The sequence below is a fragment of the Sinocyclocheilus anshuiensis genome, unplaced genomic scaffold (genome assembly GCF_001515605.1).
Source record: "Sinocyclocheilus anshuiensis isolate Anshui unplaced genomic scaffold, SAMN03320099.WGS_v1.1 scaffold958, whole genome shotgun sequence".
Lineage (NCBI taxonomy): Eukaryota > Metazoa > Chordata > Actinopteri > Cypriniformes > Cyprinidae > Sinocyclocheilus > Sinocyclocheilus anshuiensis.
In genome coordinates, this window is record NW_015539929.1 from 635,910 (window position 1) to 656,647 (window position 20,738).

Consider the following 20,738-nt stretch of genomic DNA (forward strand, 5'->3'; position numbering starts at 1 on the left):
TGGCATAGCAGTCGACTTCAGACTAGGTGGCAACCTCTTTAATATTAGGAGGCTACATGCAACCAAAAAACTCTGTAGAGAGCGGGTCCTGGAGCTGCAGTATGCAGATGACTGTGCTTTTGTGGCCCATACTCCAGAGGACCTTCAAACTGTCCTTGCTGTGGCGGTTAGGGCGTACGGCAGGATGGGGCTCACTGTCAACACCACCAAGACAGAAGTGGTTTGCCAATGGAGTACCAATGTCCCACCCACACTTCCTGCCTTCACTGTTGGGGATGAACAGCTGTCAGTAGTGCCATCTTTTAAATATCTGGGGAGTATTCTCGCTGAGGACTGTGGCATCGACAACGAAATCCAGAGCCGCATTAAACAGGCATCAGTTGCCTTTGGGGGACTTCGGCGTAGAGTCTTTCACAACAAGAATCTTCATCCCTCCACAAAGGTCGCCGTATACTAAGCGGTCTGTGTCACCACCCTCCTCTATACCTGTGAAGCTTGGGTAACCTACAGCCGTCACATCAGGTCCCTAGAGCACTTCCATATAAGCTGCCTTCAGCGCATTCTGGGAGTTACCTGGCGTGATCTTGTGTCTCACACTGAAATACTTAAAAAGACCAACTGTAGAAGTATTGAGGCCATGATCACCCAGCGCCAGCTGCAGTGGTTGGGGCACGTGATAAGGATGCCCCCATGTCGACTGCCCCGCAGAGTGCTATACGGCCAGCTACATCATGGACGATGTTCAGAGATGTTCTCGAGTTTGTGGGTCCAAGATAGGACTGTTTAGCCATCAAAGATCTCACCATTAAAGGCGTGGACGTCGTCATCGGATTTCGATGGACAACCGAAAGAGAGAATTTATAAATTAAAAATTTGGGAAGATGGTTGGTGCGTTGCGTTTCAAATGCACGTTTTTTAAGCGAAACTCATAGCACTTGCAGAGATGGAGCTTATGCGGCAGCATTTTTATTCAGCAGTGAACCAAACTGAAAACACTGGATAATGAGCGGCTTCTGTGTAAATTAACACAGTGCCATGCTTCACTCCAATTCAGGAGCTGCTAGATCCAGATTCATGGTTGCTATAATGATGAAAGCAGTTTCATGATCAGTACAGCATTAACGACTGCAGAAGATTATGGGTTATGGAATTATGTTTTATGGCATTATGTTTCTCAGACTGACCTGACGAGGGCGCTGTTGTGCACCTTGGGCAGTGTGATGGTGAGTTTGCCGCCCTCCTCTGGATCTTGTTTGTAAAGGGCCGGTTTGGTGGTGAACAGGTCCGGGGCGGTGCGGATGGAGACCTGCTGCTGCAGTCCGCCGGCGCTGTTCCCTCGGCTCATCAGCACAAAGGAGTAATCTGTGTCCGGCTGCAAGTGCGTGATCAGCTTCCTCTTCAGGTCGCCCTGCACCTCGACGCTCTGCTGGTTATACAGGATCTGACAGCAGGGGGCGTACAGGTTAACTGTCACACAATGACATTCATTTTACACTGCATTTCTATTTCACAATTGCTGCATCTCACCTTGAAAGGCACTTGGGACTTGTATGTTTCTGGCACCTCCCACGTGAGCAGGACAGAGGTCTTCATCACAGCTTTCACTCCAAAGTTTTTAGTGAACTCTGCAGAGGAGGTGAGAATAAAAGAGTTACTGCATGTCACAGACATATTTCCAGACCGGCTCAGTGATACACAGAAGAACTGCATCACTGTGTAACGAGACTGCACTGATTAACATGCTGTACATGATAACATCTCAAGACCTTCATCTCAAACCACACATGAAAATTCAAAGCCAATTATATGCTCTCTGCATGTGGTTTATGCTGTAGGGAAGTAGAGAAGTCAGAACACGGAGAAATAATGGAGATGCCATCTCCGCAAACATATTTAAAGGGACAGGACAGTTCACCCAAAAATTAATATTCACTCATTATTTCATCACCCTTGTTGTTCCAAATAATGAATTTTGGGCTGATGCTTAATGGTCAAAGTAATAATTGCGATGATCAATTTCACTGTCTGTTTTGCTCATGCCACTTAAAGTATAAGCATATACATAATTTCTATTTTACTTACAAACATGATTAAATAGACCCATATGTTTTTTCTTTAATGCTGTGAAAACAATATTCTAAAAGTTAAACTATTTCTCTTTATGTCTGTAATATTAGTCCACTACGCTCACACTGGAGCCAAGCAAACCTGAATAAAATAAAATAAATATAAAATAAAATCATCAACTGTGTGTGAAATTCTAAGGACCAAGAATGTTCGGCATGATGCAAATGTTAAATAATAGTAAAACCAGAGCATTTTTTGGCCATTGCGTATGTTATCCCTTGATTGCCTAATGTCTTATTTGAATGGCAAATCTCAATGGTTATTTCAAATAATTGCAGTTAGATCAAATAACTATGATCAGATGGTTAATCAATAATCACAACAGGCCTGGTTCCAAACCTATGGAACACAGAAACAATTGTTAAGCAGAATGTGAAATGAAAAAAAAAAAAAAAAGGGAACGGATGCTGTTGAGCTCCAAACATAACACAAAGTTAGTCCATATGTTCCTTGGAAGAAAGACAAAAAATCAGACAGAAGTTTGGGAACAACATAAGGGCAAACTAACCCTTCAAGTTTCTAGCAGAAGACAAGCTGCATGTGGAGTTTGCAGTGACTGCAGTCCACAAACCGTACGTCTGCTTCCTCTCCAACCATCTGCTCTACTGAGTGTATTTTAATGCACACTTTACATCTATAATGTAACACATTTTCGATAGAAACAGAATTTTGGATGTAACTTCATGACCGCTGAACACACTGACTCACATCTTGTCCAAGATAATTGACGATGTTGTCCTAATAGCTGTGACTGTCCACAGCACCATGCGTCAGTGTCAGGTATTTTTCAATCGCTTGGCTCTATTATTATCACACTGCACTGGGAAGCTCCTCACACAGTGAAATCTCATTGGACCAAATCATTAGCAAAGAAAAACCACAGATGAGATCCCTAATGTTTTAAAGTCTGGTTTCTAAGCAGCAATGAGATTAAACAGAGATCAAATGGAGATGGTTTTTCCAAGTAAAATATTAATAATGTATTAGGCTTATACTCTAAGTAGCATTAGCAAAACAGGCAGTTAAATCGTTAATTGCAATTATTTGTTTGACAATTAATCAAAATCTCCTGCTTCTCAGATTTTTCTCCTGAGATAGAAACCCTCTAGCCAGGGTTACTAAAACATCATCACTGCTTGAAATAAACATTAACTGAAATAAAAGAAAATATAAAAAATCTTGCAAAACTTAAACTTGAAAAACAAATTAAACTAAAAACTAAACTAAACTTAATAAAAGCATTAAAAAACACTAATTGGCCAAACACTACAAAATTACTAAAAGTTTAAATAAAGCTAAAATGAAAACAGAAAATATAAAAATAAAATAAAATATATTTTAAAAACTATATTATATCAATGACACTAAAATAACACTGTCTAGAGGTTTAGAAGAGATCCTAATAATAAACTAATAAAATGACAAAAACACTACAAAATTACTAAAAGTTTAACTAAAGTTAAAATGAAAACAGAAAATATAAAATAAAATAAAATATATTAAAAAACTATATTATATCAATGATACTAAATTAACAATGCCTAGAAGAGATACAATATCTCATATTCTCAATATTTAATTCTTCCAATTTGACAACAATCTGTGACTATTTTATTTCTCCAAATGAATTTAAGCACCAACATTTGAGACAAAGTAAATTTTTAAAACATATTGTAGCCCTCCATTAAAGCTCCTGAGATTTGCAAGAGCAACCTCTGAGCAATAAAGATTTTCTCTGTTAAATACGACTTTGAGATCAGTTTTGATTTGAATTCCAATTTTGATTCTTTTAGAACTTTTGAAGGAGCTGCTTTACAACTGACTGACTTGTGACTGATTCATTAAAAAAACGGCTCATTAGACTGATTTGTGCCTAATTCAGACTATGTGCAATACGTGTAACCTGTGAAGATGTCGCAATAAAAGATGGGTTTTCTTTCTTTCCACTCTCATCAAATTCAATTCAGACGGCACAATTCAATTCAAACCCACAGCTCAACTAAAACATCATTTCGTTATGATGTTATAGATTCAACAATGGTGCAGCATCACTTCTGAATTGCAGTGCAAGAGTATTTTAGTGCGGTTTCATCAGCATTGATGGATGAATGCAGACGTTAAAGAACGGATAATGAAAATGGACGTCATTCAGAGCTCCTTAAAAACTCACCAGGCATGGATGTAGACATGGTTCTGCTCTGGATGCTGGGGCTGATGGGACCCCCTCCTTTACCCGTGAACGCCCTCACTCTGATGTCATAGGTGGTGTCTGGCTGCAGACCCTGGATGGTCATCTGCATCTCGGCGGTACCGTTGGTCTGGTTCTGATGGCTGTTGATGTCACGGTACACCACCACGTAGCGTATGATCTTCCCGTTCCTCTCGGGCAGAGGCGGAGGGTCCCAGGCCAGTTTGGTGGTGGTGGTCGTCAGGCCCACCACTCTGAGGTTTTGAGGGTAACTGCTGGGCACGTCTTCCGGGGTGCTGATCTCTTTGCTGTACTCCTCTCCGTTTCCCGCGCGGTTCTTGGCGCAGAGCTTGAAGATGTAGGTGGCGCCCTTGTGCAGGCCGGTGACGGTGAAGTGGTCGTCGGTGCGTCTCAAGTCACGGGTGGTGTAGGTCTCCTCCTCTTCACGCTTGTAGCGCAGTCTGTAGCCCATCAGTTCGCCCACCATCTCTTTAGGGGGCTGCCACTGGATCAGAGCTGTGTTCCCGATGGTGGTGCTAATGATCATGGTGGGCTTGCCAGGAACTACCAGTGACAGAGATGGGGGAATATTTGTCAGAGAATATTTGTTATTTTGCAGTCAAGGCTAATGCTGAATTAAAGGGATAGTTCACCCAAAAACACCCAAATAATTTCTGGACCAGCAACTGTTTGGTTACCCACATTCTTTAAAATATCTTCCGCAGAAGAAAGAAATTCATACAGGTTTGGAGCAACTTGAGGGTGAGTAAACGATGACTGAATTTTCATTTTTGGTTAAACTATTCTTTTACACAGTTTGATTTCAGTAACTGTGGTATTGTGGTGTAGGGCTACACCTAGAGCTGGGCGATATCGCAAAAAAATAAAATCTTGATTTTTTCCGAACGAGTTCGACTGATTTTTCGGTTTTTACGATTTTTAACTAGTCAACTTGAAAATGTAACCACAACATGATTCAAGTAACTTTTTCTTTATTAATGCTCTCGTTAAAGAAAATTCTATTCCAAGTGCGTCACACATGAATTTGTTAAATGATAAACAAATCACTTGTTAAATCACGTGCGCTGACATGCAGTTGGATTATTCTTTTCTCTTTACTGTTATCATTGGCATATTGACTAAGAGTCTAATTCTAACGTCTGGTAATATTTCTATTCAAAATCATGATTCCTTGATTTATAAAAAATAAAATCATGGTAAAACATTAAATTCGAATTAATTGATAAAATCAGGAAAATCGCCCAGGCCTAGCTGCACCAATAAAATAAAATTGCAATATGGCTGCAGTTTAATTAAATAAATGGATGCGTTGCATCAGTTTCATAGTGAAGCACAGTACTGTGTTCATTTACAAGCGTGCAGCTCATGATATACTGTTTCAGTGGTTTTGTTCATTTACTGTGAATCAAGCCACTCTGAGATGCTGAGACAGCATATCACGAGCTGAATGCATGTAAATGATGAACAAAGTGCTGCACTTGGCTCTGAAACCAGCAGTGCATGTATTTATTTGCAGGAAAACCGGCAAAATAAAAGTTTGATGGTTTAACATTTGAAAATTCGATTAGTCCTGTAATTTTACAGCTATAATGTTTTTAGAATTTATTAAATTATTTATTTTTTATAATAATGGTGTTTTGTAATATATTTCTTATTTTAACATTTTAATAATGATCACAGTAAAAATAATTTATATTATATTATATTATATTATTAGACAGTGGGGATTTGACCTATGAAAACTCAAACGAAAGTTTTTTTTTTTTTTTTGGTTCACTTATTTACAGAAAGAGGATTGAGATGGTTCTTGTAGAGGTATACCAATGTGTGTGGACACCCACATTTTTCCCAAATCTTTCAATCTTTAAAGGATGTTCACACTCAAAACAAAGTCTTCAGAGTAAAAATTCATTTTTTCCCCCGATATCGTGTTCACTCTATTTCACTCTAGTTCATTTTGTAAGGAACTAAATGGATAAATCCTCTCCTACCCTAGAAAAAGAATGAATTCTGTTTAATTGACAATAACTCGGCCAGACTGTTCAGATGATGAAATGGGTATACAAATACAGCTACAGTGATAGCTGAGGTCACTGTGAGGTCATTGTGGGATTGAGTCTGAAGGTTTGTGGAGTTTTTACATCATAACTACAGTTTAACTTTTTACCTCTAAATGCACCTAAACTTTCACTGATCCCTTAAACACACAATCTCACCGGCCCCTGTTGTGGTCACCACTTTGGCTTTGCTGCGTGCTCCATCTCCCTTAGTGGTGTACGCCGCCACAGTCACTGAATATGTGGTTTCAGGCAGCAGGCCGGTGATGATGGCCTCCTGAGAGAGAGAGAGAGAGAGAGAGAGAGAAAGACAGGTCAAACGATGGCAGGCAGAGACATACCGTGCTGTTGCTCCTTTTTCATCGTTCAGTACGCTGTCACAGTTGTGACATGTCTGTTTAATATTGTTGAAGTTCATTTCAAGGTTTTCATTAAACTTTAAGCATTCAGTCAGGACATGAAGCTTTGTCTCAATTTCCAGTCTGTACCTGGTCATGGTGCTTCTCACTTTCCTATCAGTCACATCAAATCTTTTTAAAGCCAGACGATGTTGAGTTTTATTTCGTCTGGGGTGTAAATGATCATATAATCCTGTTTTCTTGTGGTCAATAAGCGGTAAGATGTTTTCAGAAATCGCTCCTTTTGTGTCTTTATAATTCAAGGATAAGTTCTCCACACTCATTCTGCATGCAAAGTTTCAAGAAGTTTCAGCTGATTTAATTTAGGATCAATGCAGGATTTTTGAAGCATAAAAGGCTCTTCTGTATTTTCTTTGAGTTCATTCACTGCAGGGCTGAAGAAATCTGTGGAAGCGACTTTTAAAGCCTACATTTTTACAGCATGATGAATGTGTGATATGGTTGGTGCCTAATGTGAATTTGTTTTTTATTCCCTGAGAACTACATCATTTTCAGAAGGTCATAATTCTAGTTTTATTCAATCCACAACCAGGTCTGCCAGTTCGCCAGGACTGCTCTTGTAGATCTAGTTTCCTCTGACAGATTCGAGCTGGTACATTTGATAAAACAAACACAGAAAAAACCATCAGAGCATCTAAAGATAGTCATCTCAAGCAAAACACTGCAAGAATGAGGAAAACTGATGCAGGGGTTTTGTTTCAGTGTGTGGGGATGCTTTTTGTGTCTGGAAGAACGGCAGGAGGCCGTGAATATCTGTCAAAACCCTTCTGAAGTTCCTCCTATTGAACATAGACGTGTGACATATTGCAGTCTGCATTTTCAGGGGGAACTTTAGCATCACAAAAAGGCTGGAAATCTGGAACAAGTGAAAAATGTTACAAACACTCCCACATGTATTTGTAAGAATGAAAAATAGCAAACATGCTCAGATGTTTGTAGTACAAAAAATCCACCAAACCAACACCTGTTCATGCTCACGCACTGTACAGATGTCTTTGAAATTGTGAAATGCTCAAAGATTTAATACATTTCAAAATTTCACATGCACATGCTGTTCATAAACTATAACTTATCGTAAACATGGTGAAAAAAGCAAACCATCAGAGACAACACATTAATTCTCGCGCTTACTCTAAACCTAATGCATCCTTAAACGCATTATGAAATCAAAACGGATTCTATTTTTAATACACTGAAAAAATTGTAGTGGGATTTACTTTGAAACTATTTTTACTCAAAAATAGCAAGTAAATTTCAAAAATAATTACAAAGAAATGGCAGGTAATTCCCACTTTTCATGATATAATCCATTTCTGATGGATAAAATCCCAACCCATCCATTTTCTCTCGAATATCCAGTTTCACCTGGAAATGCATCATCGTGCAGAAGTAAAATAGGTTGCAAACAGAGTTTCACATTGACTTTAATTATCATTTCACAGCTAGCCCACAATTCCAGACTCTCTCTCTCTCTCGCAGGAGATCAGAGGAAATGTGAACGCGTGAATCATCTAACGCTTTTAAATGCTAGTTAGAAGCTGCAGCGTGGCAGGGGTCCCTCTCTGCTTTATTCCCCGTTTCGAATAGTCCGTCTTATCTCTGGCATGTGTTTGGGGGAGTCATTGAGTCCTGAAAAGTGGGAAGACTTCAACATTTCACATTAAGGCATGATGGATAGGCTGCCTGTGGCAACAAAGAATTTACCAGAGCCGGCCACCATTGAGAGAGACGCCTCTTTATCTGTTTAGAGTGATATCACGACTCATTAATAAAGAAGAAAAGGCAACAGAGAGAGAGATGGAGGGACGGCTCAGAAACAGACAGATCCTCATACAGACAGAGAGCTTTAACAGGGCAGAGCTGCACATGACAGCTCAACATCAGCCTCTGTAAATATGTAGGGCACAGGAAGAGAGATGCAGGCTGCCAGCATCACAAGAGTCACACGCCTTCTGAACAATGACTTTCAAGTACTTCACCAGTTAGAATTTTCATGAGAATTTTTAGCCTGTGCAATGTTTTAGAGCACATTATCTTTAATGAACTGATCAAAAGACAAAGCTGACAAGCTTTGTGGTAATAAATAGTAATGGTAAAACATTCAAATATGTAAAATGCTATTGTTTTGTGTTGTATTTTTGTTTAGAATATCGGCTACATGGCAGTTTCTAAAACTAAAATGAAATAAAACTTAATTAAAAATACTTAAACCTAAATTTGAACCATGCTAATCAATATGCAGAACTATTAACACAATAGGGCTGGGTATTACTATTTGATTTGATATTGATTCAATTGGAAATATATTTTAGGTAAGTCAATTTTTAAATTCATAAAGAACATAAAGAATTCTTCTCCCTTTTGAAAGTTGATAAATCTACTGATTTTAAATAAATATTTAAGCAATATCAAAGAAGAAAGAGCACCAAATCAAACGTGTGAAAAAATGAAAACGATAGCAAAACGGCTGTATTGCTTTTATACAGCAGTTTATTAAAAAAGTGACACATGTTCAATCCTTACTGAGTTTTTGAACAAATTGGTTGAATGAATGATTCATTTGACTCACTTTTTGCCATCTACTGTTGCATCAATGCAACCTACAAAAAGAGAACTGAAGAAATCCTCTCAAATAATAGACAGATTGGCTGTATGGATTCAGTACAACTGTTGTATAAACACAATTATATGGTTAGTTGCATTTTATAATGTGCATTCAGAATTATTTTTCCCTGCACTCCGTGACCCTATAAAAACAGACCAGGGACTCATTTTTGGGTCACGGCCCACCAGTTATTAATCTAAAGTTCCCTCTACTAAAACAGCAGAGCTTCAGGTGAAATCAACAGCTTCATTCAATGGAAAATCAAAGCTCCCGGTGGACAAGAGATTGAGAGAGAGAGTTAGACAGCAGCGATGCGTTTAAGTTGTGTAGTATAAATACTGCATCTTCAGGGTGCAGGCTCTTATCTTCAGAGACATGAGGGAAGATAAATCTAAAAGATTTTAGTGACAAATCCATTTGTGTGAAATTTCATAAAGATGTTAATTCATTCCCCAGTGGCAGAACACCAATTCACAAAACCATCGCAGAAAACATTTGAACAGACTGAGAGAGAGAATGAAGGAGCTGTGAGTCTCCTGTCTACAATCACAACACACGCAGTATTTCACGAGGCAGATGGAGGCGTATTCCTGCCGCATGCCCACATCCCACAACCATAGACTGTATAAAAACATGGACGTAGTGTGCATGACGTCACCCGTGGGTTTCTGAAGAGCATTTTTGAAGCCTAAAGTGGGCAGAGCGGGCCGTCGCCATCTTGGCAGCGCGTCAACGTGCGTCACTCTCGTATAATCGAAAAAGGGCAAAAAGGCGGGACGTGGGTGGAGCTGGTTGCTGAAACCACGCCCTCCTAGCTCGACGGTGGTGATAGCCGCGGCAATCCACCTGTCACTCAAGTGGCCACGCCCTTAATTATGCAGAATTTTAATCTTTTTTAATCTTAATATAGTTTAAATGGATGAGTTATAAAAAAATCACCCCCCCTCACAGTTGTCATGAAGGGCAAAATTAGCGTTATAGACCAAAATAATTTTTTGAACCAGGCTGTAAACATGTTATCACTTCCGTGTTGGTTTCAAGAGGGAGACCGGAAGGTTGCCGCTTGCCCACACTGCAGTCACACACACACACACACACACACACACACACACACACACTTCATTTTGTGCGGTTGGAAGATACTGCAGCTTATTCTAGTCAAGAACCACCTATTTAGACAACAAAGGGTCATCAGATGGACATGTACAGTGAGCAGCCATTGTTTAGAGGTGGGTAAATCTGAAATCAATGTGCATTGTTATTCCGCTAATAGTGCATCAGTCTCTGTGTCAATGACAGAGCAGTGGGAAAAGTGTGCTTCTGCTCTTATAAAAGTAACAAGTAGGCTAGCTATTAAATACCCCCCCCCAATTAATTTTTGAAAGAAATCTATACTTTTATTTAGCAAAGATGTATTAAAATAATCAAAAGTGACAGTTAAGTGACATTTATTTGTCTAAACATTGCTGTTCTTTTGCTTTTTCTATTCATCAAAGAATCCTGACAAAAATCTATCACAGTTTCCACAATAATATGAAGCAGCACAGCTGTCTTTAACATTGATAATAATCAGAAATGTTTCTTGAGCAGCATATCAGCATATTTGAATGATTTCTGAAGAATCATGTGACACTGAAGACTGGAGTAATGATGATAAAAATTCAGCTTTGATCACAGGAATAAATTCAATTTTAAAATATATTACAATAGAAAATATATATTTTTTCAAATTCTTAAAAATATTTGACAATATATTGCTGATTTTAGGCTTGATGAGCAGAAGAGACTCCAAAAAACATTACAAAATCTGCCCGATCTCATATATATATATGTATATATATATATACATATATAGACCATAGTATTAGCATGCAAAGCCATCATTGTACCATGTACAGTAAATGGTTATGTGTGTTCATGTGAAGAATAGAAAGAGTGAAATTGGGTAGTGAAGAGGGTAAATGGTTGTATAGATTGTAACACACACACACATACTTGTGCTGTAGCTGATGATTTAGTCCTCTGTCAATAAGTAGAGATTAAGTTTCACCTTCGGGGGTTAGAGGATATCTGCTTATTCAGCACCTCGCTCAGGGATTACATTTTCCCCTTATTCCCCTCACACACACACACACACACACACACATGCACACAGCTCAAAGAATCTGCCGTCTGCCAGTCAAAGTCTCACTTCCTGCACACGTCTGAGGGCAGCAGGGTGATTTCTTCTCTTTATATGGCAGCTGCATATTCAGTCAACGCTTTGTCTTCCCCCAGATACACATGAAGCGCTGCCATCTCACTTCTGATGGAGGGATTTATATTCCGCTCCATAACCTTGCTGACTAACAGCAAATAAAATACACGGCGCCTTCAGACCCTTCAAAAACGCTTTAATCATAAAACAGCGAATATAAACGCAGCGAGAGATGAGAAAGCTAAAGCAAGACAAAAGAAGCGGTTCAACGTTGATGAGACGAACTGCTCATCAAACACAAATGCAAGTCTCCAGCTCTGCACTGCATTTTATAGTCTCACAGAGACAGACTTTGGACTGGTTTATTCTAGACATCATTCATTACCTATGAGAGCTGGAGATTTGGGGTGACATCTTTCAAAGACTGGACACCATAAACCTTGTAAATTAGTCTGCAGTGACTAGTTTTTCCTCATTATACAACCTCTGGACCTTTGGAGCTCTGAGTGCTTCATGTCTCCTGTATTTGTGTCCTTTCTGAGTCTCTATAAACCCTTGCGTTTTGTGATTTCATACCTGTGTTAAACTGTGGATGAACTTCTACGCTTGAACCTGCACGTCTATGAACTGCATGTAGCTGTCCATCATCTCAGTCTACTGTGTGAGACCTCCAGGCTCATCTGTAGCACATGTGCATCTGTATGTCTATACTGTAGAGCAGTGGTTCTCAACCTTTTTTTCCACTGGGCCGCACTATGGTCCAAGTGCAAGTCTCACGGGCCGCACGCATATCATTTACATATTATGTTACCAATACAAACCAACCAGATTTATAATAGCCTATTATAGCCTAAATATTATGATATCTAATCGATTACATTCATTGAAATAAATAAATAAATAACTATACTCACCATTAATAAAACACATGATGCTGTCGTGAGCTGACCAATTTTGTGAAATTCGGCTCGAAAGGAGTAACAGCACAATGAAGTTGCCATTGTAAGTTGCAGTCTGTAAGACGCGCCCGGAAGCGTGACTTGACGCGCGACATTGCAGAAAATGTGCGTTCACAAATGTAGCCTATGTTGATCCAAATATGGAAAGCACTTTCGAATTTAATAATCTGAGGTTCTCTCCAGAGATGTTTTGTGACAATTATGACAATTTTCACGTCATAGTTCAGATGCGGGCCGGGCATCGGGCTTGTTTTAAGCTTCTCCTATTTTTATATTTTAGACAGCCATCAATTAGTGATGAAAAAAGAAAAAAAAATTGCCGCGCTGGTGGAAACAACACGAGACCGTGCTGCCGCGACTGTCAAGAGCGGCTCGACGGTGTTTAGTGTCCAGCTGCAGCAGCATGTATGGTGCGTGCCGTCAGCTCAGCTGAAGAGTTCTGTGTTCAAATGCACACAATAGGCTTAAGCTTGCCGCAAAGCACCGGCAAAAGTAATTACCATGAATGTGTCAGGGGGATGAAAATAATATATGAAAAACAAAATTATTTTACATAAAAACATTATAGCTTATATTTGTTTAGTACATTTTTAAATTAATGTAAAAACTAAAATGAATTGTAAAACTGAAAGTAATTTTTTTTAAATTGTGTTCAGCACGGTGGGCCGCATTTGAATTCGTGACGGGCCGCATGCGGCCCGCGGGTTGAGAACCACTGCTGTAGAGGCTCATGCAGTCTTTCCTGTTTTCACTGTGTCTGTAATGTGTTTCAGCCTCACAAACGTCCGATCACAGAGAGAAGATGTGCTCTGGTTCTTCAGTAGTCTTTTAGTGGGAATGTCTGAAGCACTGAGCATCTCAGAAGCAGCACAGGAGCCGCTTTGATACAGATGCAGTGTGTAATTGACCAGCTGTGAGAGGAGAAACTGCTGAGATACATATGACAGGTTGTTGCTTCTTAAAATTGTTTCAGGCACTTTCCATGTTTGAAACAGAGAACGAACTAAGGCTTGCAACTTTTTTTCTTTTCAACAAAGATTAAACATCAAAAATGTTATATAAAAGTACACCAGCATCAGTAACAGGGCTGCAAATCAGTGTTATTTTAGTAATACTTGTATACTATTATAGTATTTATTTCTATTTTCAAATAGCTCTTTAATTTGAAGGTTTCAATTTTGTTTTCCATATTTGTTTTTTTATTGTTTATAGCTTGAATTAAAAAGTTTTAATTCCAGTCATTTTAAACCAATTTATATCAAGTAGGTGCCAATGCAACATTGTTAATTTTCATCCAGTATTTGCATTTTATTTTATTTTAGCTTTATTTCAATTACCTAAAATGACTTATAATAGTTTTAGTAAACAATAACTACACTTTTTACTCTAAATCAGCCATACAATTTTTGCATATATGGAAGAAAATACTGTAAATAATGTAGGTTTATGAATTTAGAAATTAGGTTTCTATTGTAGAAACCAACTTTTCGACAACAAAATCTAATGCTGAATGGTTCAGACTGACGAATGCAGTCAACAAAAAATACAAAAAATTGTTTTCAAAAATTATATATTTATGTTCAAAGAGTCCAAATGATGTCACTTCTCATGCATCACACTTTAAAATAATGCTACAAATGTTGTTTTTTGTGCTAGAGAGAATCACACATTCAGAGTACTTTGAAACAATCTACTTCTCCAGGGTAATAACATGTTAGATTATATAAAACAAAATGTGATTTGTGCCTCTAATGGTCATGTGACACCAAAGTGTATCATATTCATGCAAAGTGCCTTCAGCTGCCACAGGTCTGGAGTTTGAGTGCTTTTTCTCTCTCTTGTGATGAAGATGAGCAGTAATTTGGCTTTGACACTGATTCCTCTTCACAATAAGAGCTAAGAGAACTGAGTAATGTCATATCAGACATTCCTCATAGTGGACAAGATGCTACATGACTGCCTTTTAGGCTTGGGCAAATATGAGGGAAATGATGAAATATGATGCCACGCCAACTATTTGTGCTGTTAAATTGTTATATCAGTCAGCACACATTGAGGGTAATTTTCTGTTTGAGTCTCAGCCTTCATTCTGAGCTGATAAAAGCTTCCATTAGCATGACCTGATGCCAGAGCGCTCTTTCTCATATTTCATCACAGTTGGATTCCCAGGAGCCGGTTTGCTCAGACTAATGCCAAACACACACCACGAGGCAGCAGGTCGGCACCCTCAGCACATACAAAGTCTCCGTTTCTCGTTTTCTGTTGCACATTTTACGCAACCAATAACTATGGAAGACTGTTTCTGCCATGGAAAAAATTTAAAAGGTAATTGTGACTTTATCTCACAATTCAGAACTTTTTTCCTCAGAATTGCAAAAAACGTTCACAATTCTGAGTTTGCATCTTATAATTCAGTTTTTCTCTCTCTGAATTTCAAGTTTACATTTCACAATTATTATTTTTTTCTGCCACAAAATACAAAATGTAAATGAGGACTTCTTATCTCACAATTCTGACTTTTTCCCTCAGAATTGCAAGTTTATATCTCTCAATTCTGAGTTTGTATCTCGCAATTCCGAGAAAAAGAGACAGAATAGTGAGATATAAACTAAGAATTGTAGGAAAAAAGTCTGAATTATGAGATAAAAAGTTGCAATTACCTTTTTATTTTTAACATTTTAGCAAGCTTCCATAAATCACAGACTACATGGGCTCTCAATAGATCAATAAACACATACATCATATTAAACAATTAAGCATAAGTTTATGACCTACTAGCTAAATCTCGTGTTAAGAATAAATGGTGCAACAACATAAAGTCCTAGTTAGTTGCGTGCATGTGAAACCTCAGTGCTGGAGGCTGCTGTGTTTGGACCCTGGCTTCATTCTGCAGGGGGTAAATGAAGCGCAGACTCTGGATGCAATTATACATTTTACAGTTCCTTCATTAAACACTAAATGAGAGCTGCTGGTTAACTGATCGCTGGATACTTTAAACTGTGATGATATCCTGTGCACATATCTAAAGTTCACATGAGTGTATTCATGTGAAGAAATATGCATGCACACATTCTAGACATGACATCCGAGAAAATAAATAAAATAGATACACTACCGTTCAAAAGTTTGGGGTGAGATTTTTTTTTTAGCCAGATTGCATTAAATTGATCAAAAGAGCAAAAATTCAAATAAATGTTGTTCTTTTAAACTTTCATTAAATAATCCTGAAAAAAAATCCTAACCCTTAAGACTGAAGTAATGGCTACTGAATAAAATAAAATAAAATAATAAAAGTTAAATATTAAATAAATTTAAAGTTTTACAATTGTAATAACATTTCACAATTTTAAAATTTTTACTGTATTTTAGTTCAAATAAATGCAGCCTTGGTGAGCATAAAAGACCTCTTCCAAAAAAATCTTAGCAACCCCAAACTTTTGAACTGTTAAAAATTTATGAAATTCTTAGTTATGTTTCATTTCAGTGCCAACTTTGTCTCAAATGTTTCTCCAATAATTCGCTAGGAGAAATAACACAGAAACATAAGTTATATATCTATATCTATCTACGTATCTATGTATGACTTTTCTGGGTTTGGAAGAAGTAAATTCTCTATTTAATCTCATTGCTATCTGTGGCAGCATTAAAAGATCTTATTTTTATGATTTTTTGTTCTCATGCACACACAAACACACACACACACACACACACTGAATCCCTGTAAAAAAACACTGCCCACTATGCCCCATTCTTTTATTCAGTAAATACAGGCCATTACGCCGCCCTGCGTGGATAAGACAGACCTGTTTACCAAAGATTGCTCCTCTCCACCTACAAAAAGAGCCTGTGTGTGCTAGGCTGAGTTTATCTCAGTCTCCTGATCTCTCTCTCTTTGCCTCCCTCACAGTGACCGGGTCACCGCGCACACCCTCTCCTGCGCTGAAGGAGACATATAGATCAGACTTTGACAGCAAGTCTTATCTGATGAGACTGCCTCATGCTTCACAGCTCTCCTCTCTCTCTCACATGCAGGGGATCATCCAGATCCTCAGGTATGAAAACAAAAAGCAGCTGCCCATCACCGTACTGTACCAAAGCGAAACTCAATCCAGAGAGAACTTCCTTCAGGAAGAATCAAATCCGACATAAGCATCTTCCAAAGGCCGCTAGAGACAAAGCATTGCACAGTCTGAATCCATCAGACCAGTCGAAACACCGAACTCTTAACAAAAATAAAGTTTCCAGTTAGAGCCAAAGAGACCACAAGAAAACCTTCCACAAAGAAGTAAATATTAATTCTCTAGTTCATCGGGTTCACAAGCCTTTTCTCAGCTGAACACCTTTAACATTAATATTTACTTGAATCATCCTCTTAGATGTCAAGCAATCCTGTAACCTCTCAACAAACAGGCATATTTTAAATAATATATTTGATGACTGTTGTTTTATTGAAGATCAGAGTGAAGTGTTACACACTTTACTGTGGAGTCAACATGAAAAAGGATTCACAAGCCATTTTACTTCTGCAGTGTGATGGCTTTCTGAATGAAAGAAGACACACTGTAATGTGTAGTAATCATATCAGAGGCAAAGACACATTTTTAAAATGTTGAATAAAGTGCACTGAAGAATTGTTCACAGTAAGCCAATTTTTATTCTACTGTACTGTTAAATTTAACTTGAAAGTTAAATTTAAGCCCAATCAGTGTTATTTCAGCATTTTTAAATACTTTAGTATTTATTCATATTTTAAATTTGAATTTTTATATTTTCAGTTTTCATTTTAATTGTAGTAATTTATTTGCATTTGTAATTTTTATTCATTTGTTTTTTAACATTTTTATTTAGCTTTGTTTTTATTTCAGCATTAGTAAATGTAGTACTTCATTTTATTAAAAATTTTCATCTATTTTTTTTCAGCTTTTTCTATTTCTAATTGTCCTTTAGGTTTTATTAAGTTTCATCTTATAATTTTATGTATTATAAATTACATTTGATATATTTATATAATTCGTATATTTTTATTATGTTTTAGCTCTATATTTTACTCTAATACATGTTTAATTATAAATATTTATCTTTATTATACAACAATTTTTAAATAGTTTTAGTTAACACTAACCACACTGAGCCCAATACAATGATATGAAGAATCTATAATATAACTCTTCAAACAGCCATTTAGCCACCTCAAGAACTTACACAGCCAGAAATGACTCTTGATAAGATGAGGGTTGATTGCTGAACCTTTTTGTTAAAAATGAATGGACAGTGATTATATTAGAGCCATATAAACTCTCATAAAGTCCTGGGAGGCAGCAGCTAATCAAGGCTTTATGTAGCTGTGTGTTTATACCCATGACGTCTTAAAGTTTCACATCACTCTGTTCGTTTTTTTAATTAGTCAAGGGAGAGCAGGCAAAAAGGCCAGCTAATAAAAAGAGACTGCTCACATTAGAGTCTAAGCTCTGGAGCAGATGTAGTTTTACTCTGTTTTTAGGGGGTGAAGAGAAATGACGCCTGTGGAGCGTAGCTGCTGGGCAGACTTCATCAGGACGGACGGCCCAGAGCCACTTCATATCTTTTAGACAAGGACATGGTGGCCATAAAGTTGGGCACAGGCGAACGCTTGGGCGGCGTGAGAGAGCAGTCATCAGCCTCAGAGACCTGACAGAACGGGCCACTCAAAATGATTCAGCACACGTTGCACAGATTCAATCCATCACGCGTGGAAGTGATGTACGAGTGAGCCGCGCTCAGCCCAAACTCATCTCATCTCCTCTCATCTCTTCCTCCGCTCCCCACAGACCAAATGCAACAGAACGCACTCCGTTTGGCATTTCTGAACAGAGAACAAGCAAATAAACTGCTGCTTATCGACTGTAATGTGGAAACGGCTCTGGTGTCCAGCTGGCCTTCACTAAACAACGCCAGGAACAAAAGAACAACCAAAGACTCAAACCGAGATGATCTGATCATCTTTGCTTACAATAACTATTGTTTGATTCATTTTTTCTTTGCAAATGATGTCTTTAATGTCAAATTTGTCTTTTGACATTATCTTACTTGCACAAATTAAAGATTATTTCCCCACTTTTGTATAATTTGAAACTATGCACGCAAATATATATATTTTTTACCTTGATTTTTTTCTTAATTTTTCTCATACATCACATGCTCTCCAATGTAACTGTTGTTTCCTTGGTAACCAAGAACACGAAACTTTGAAAAACTTAACTGGTGACAAAATTGTTGGTTGTGATGCAAATGACATAGAACAGATTATATTAATCACAAATTATATAAATGCATATAAATATAGCACCTTCTCTTTCTGTTTTCAAATCTATGCTTAAATCTTATTTATTTGGACAAGTGACGATGGCTAAAAAGTTTTTTTTTTTTAATTCCCAATTGTTTGAGTCAAATGTTTTATAGCATTGTTTGTTTATTAATTTATTTGTCTTTTAATGCCCTTAAGGTAATTTTATGTACAGCACTTTGGTCAACCAATGGTTGTTTTTAAATGTGGTTTATATATGAATGAATGAACAAATTAATAAATAAATGTTTTTATAATGGATTATCATATTTTACGATTAAATGGTAAAACAATAAAGTCTATACATGCATTTGAAAATATAAAAAAAATTATTAATTAATTAAACACTTAAAGTTGTTATGCAAGTAAAAGCACTTGGAAATCTCTTTTCCAAGATAATAATAATAATAATAATAATAATAATAATAGTTTACTGCATTTGTACTATTGTTATTTTACTATATTCACAGTTTTGCCAGAAAAAAATACATGTTTGTCATGCTAATAAAGCACAATAAATTGAAAGGGAATTGAGATTACTAGTCAACATGCAATATGTTTCTACTACGTGCCTGATGTGTAAATGTATTTATGCAAAAGTGTCAAGTTTGTGTGACAAATAGATGTCCATGTATGACGACTAATGACTTTAAGTTTGCATGAGTGAACGTGTATCTGATAATAAAAACAAATGTGCACAGATGCAAGAATCTTGCTCAAGACTCCTCGTCTCCACACAGATAAGACAGGAATGCAGCTGACGAATGGAAAAAGAGGTGCCAGTTTATCTGAAAACCCAAAACGAGCATGTGTGAACAGCAGACGAGGTTCTCCACCCTTCAGAGGCGAACGCATCACCGAGAGCAGCCAACGGGAACGAGGCAGATCCTTCGAGGATGCATCTGAACTTTCCTGCAGTTTGACTCGCGTCTCGTTCTGTTCCTCGAGTTCTGACATTCATGAGGCACAGGTCTCTTAGCATCACGCATGCTGTAAGTCATGCATGTAGTGTAATTCCCTGTCACACACACACACACACACACACTAAAGCAGGCTGACTGAGAGGCAGATACCTGGAGTCAGCGAGTCGGCGTGCTCCTGCAAGCTAAACGCGCATAACAATCCTACAGCAGCTCTCCACGGCCGGCTGCTCTCTCCCATGAATACTCAGCAAGGATTAGAGCACAACTACAGCTCCTGATCCATTTCAGCAAAAACCAGTTCCTCTCAAATACATATATATTAATATTAACTTAATTTGAATAACACTCTGCAAGCTGGAATTACACTCTTATGAATAAAACTCTTCAACATTAGTTCTCTGACTTCACTTTTGTCAGATTGAGATGACTACAAACATTTTATGTATCAAATTGCATGCTTTAAAATGTGGTTGATCTCAAAAATAAATCGATTTAAAATGTATAAAGCACATGATAGTTTACTCGCCAAATGTATTCAGAAGCTGTTGGAATGAAAAGTTTATATTGAGAAGGGACATACAGAAAAAAATAGATGTATATCTATGAAAGAGGTGAAATTGTAGGGAAACTGTCAAAAAATGAAGAATGTGTAGTTTACTTTGAAAATTAATACATAATTTTATATGTGAAGTGATAAAAATATATTACTCAAAAAAGAATTGAAAATTTGTATATGTAAAACTTGAAACAATAGTATTAATGTATGATGTTTAATTATTAATGTAAAGTCTTATTTTCAGTTATATATGACAGTCTAAAGTAACTTTTTTTATTTATTTTTTTGGATAGATTAAATTTAGTAGTGTAATGTTCATTTGTGAACATTATTTAACTGCATTTACTAAAAATGCTTCTAAATA

At 37.4% G+C, this 20,738-nt stretch overlaps 1 protein-coding gene across 1 annotated transcript in view; it reads right to left on the reverse strand.

Moving 5' to 3' along the window:
* The window catches only part of ptprfa (protein tyrosine phosphatase receptor type Fa), a 210,893-nt gene that overhangs the window by 40,544 nt on the left and 149,611 nt on the right, over window positions 1-20,738 (reverse strand). The window contains exons 15-18 of the mRNA XM_016483884.1: window positions 6,553-6,670; window positions 4,298-4,879; window positions 1,528-1,625; window positions 1,185-1,441 (exon numbers count right to left, since the gene is read on the reverse strand). Of these exons, the coding sequence (XP_016339370.1) occupies window positions 1,185-1,441; window positions 1,528-1,625; window positions 4,298-4,879; window positions 6,553-6,670 (1,055 nt within the window). The remainder of the gene's footprint in view (window positions 1-1,184; window positions 1,442-1,527; window positions 1,626-4,297; window positions 4,880-6,552; window positions 6,671-20,738) is intronic.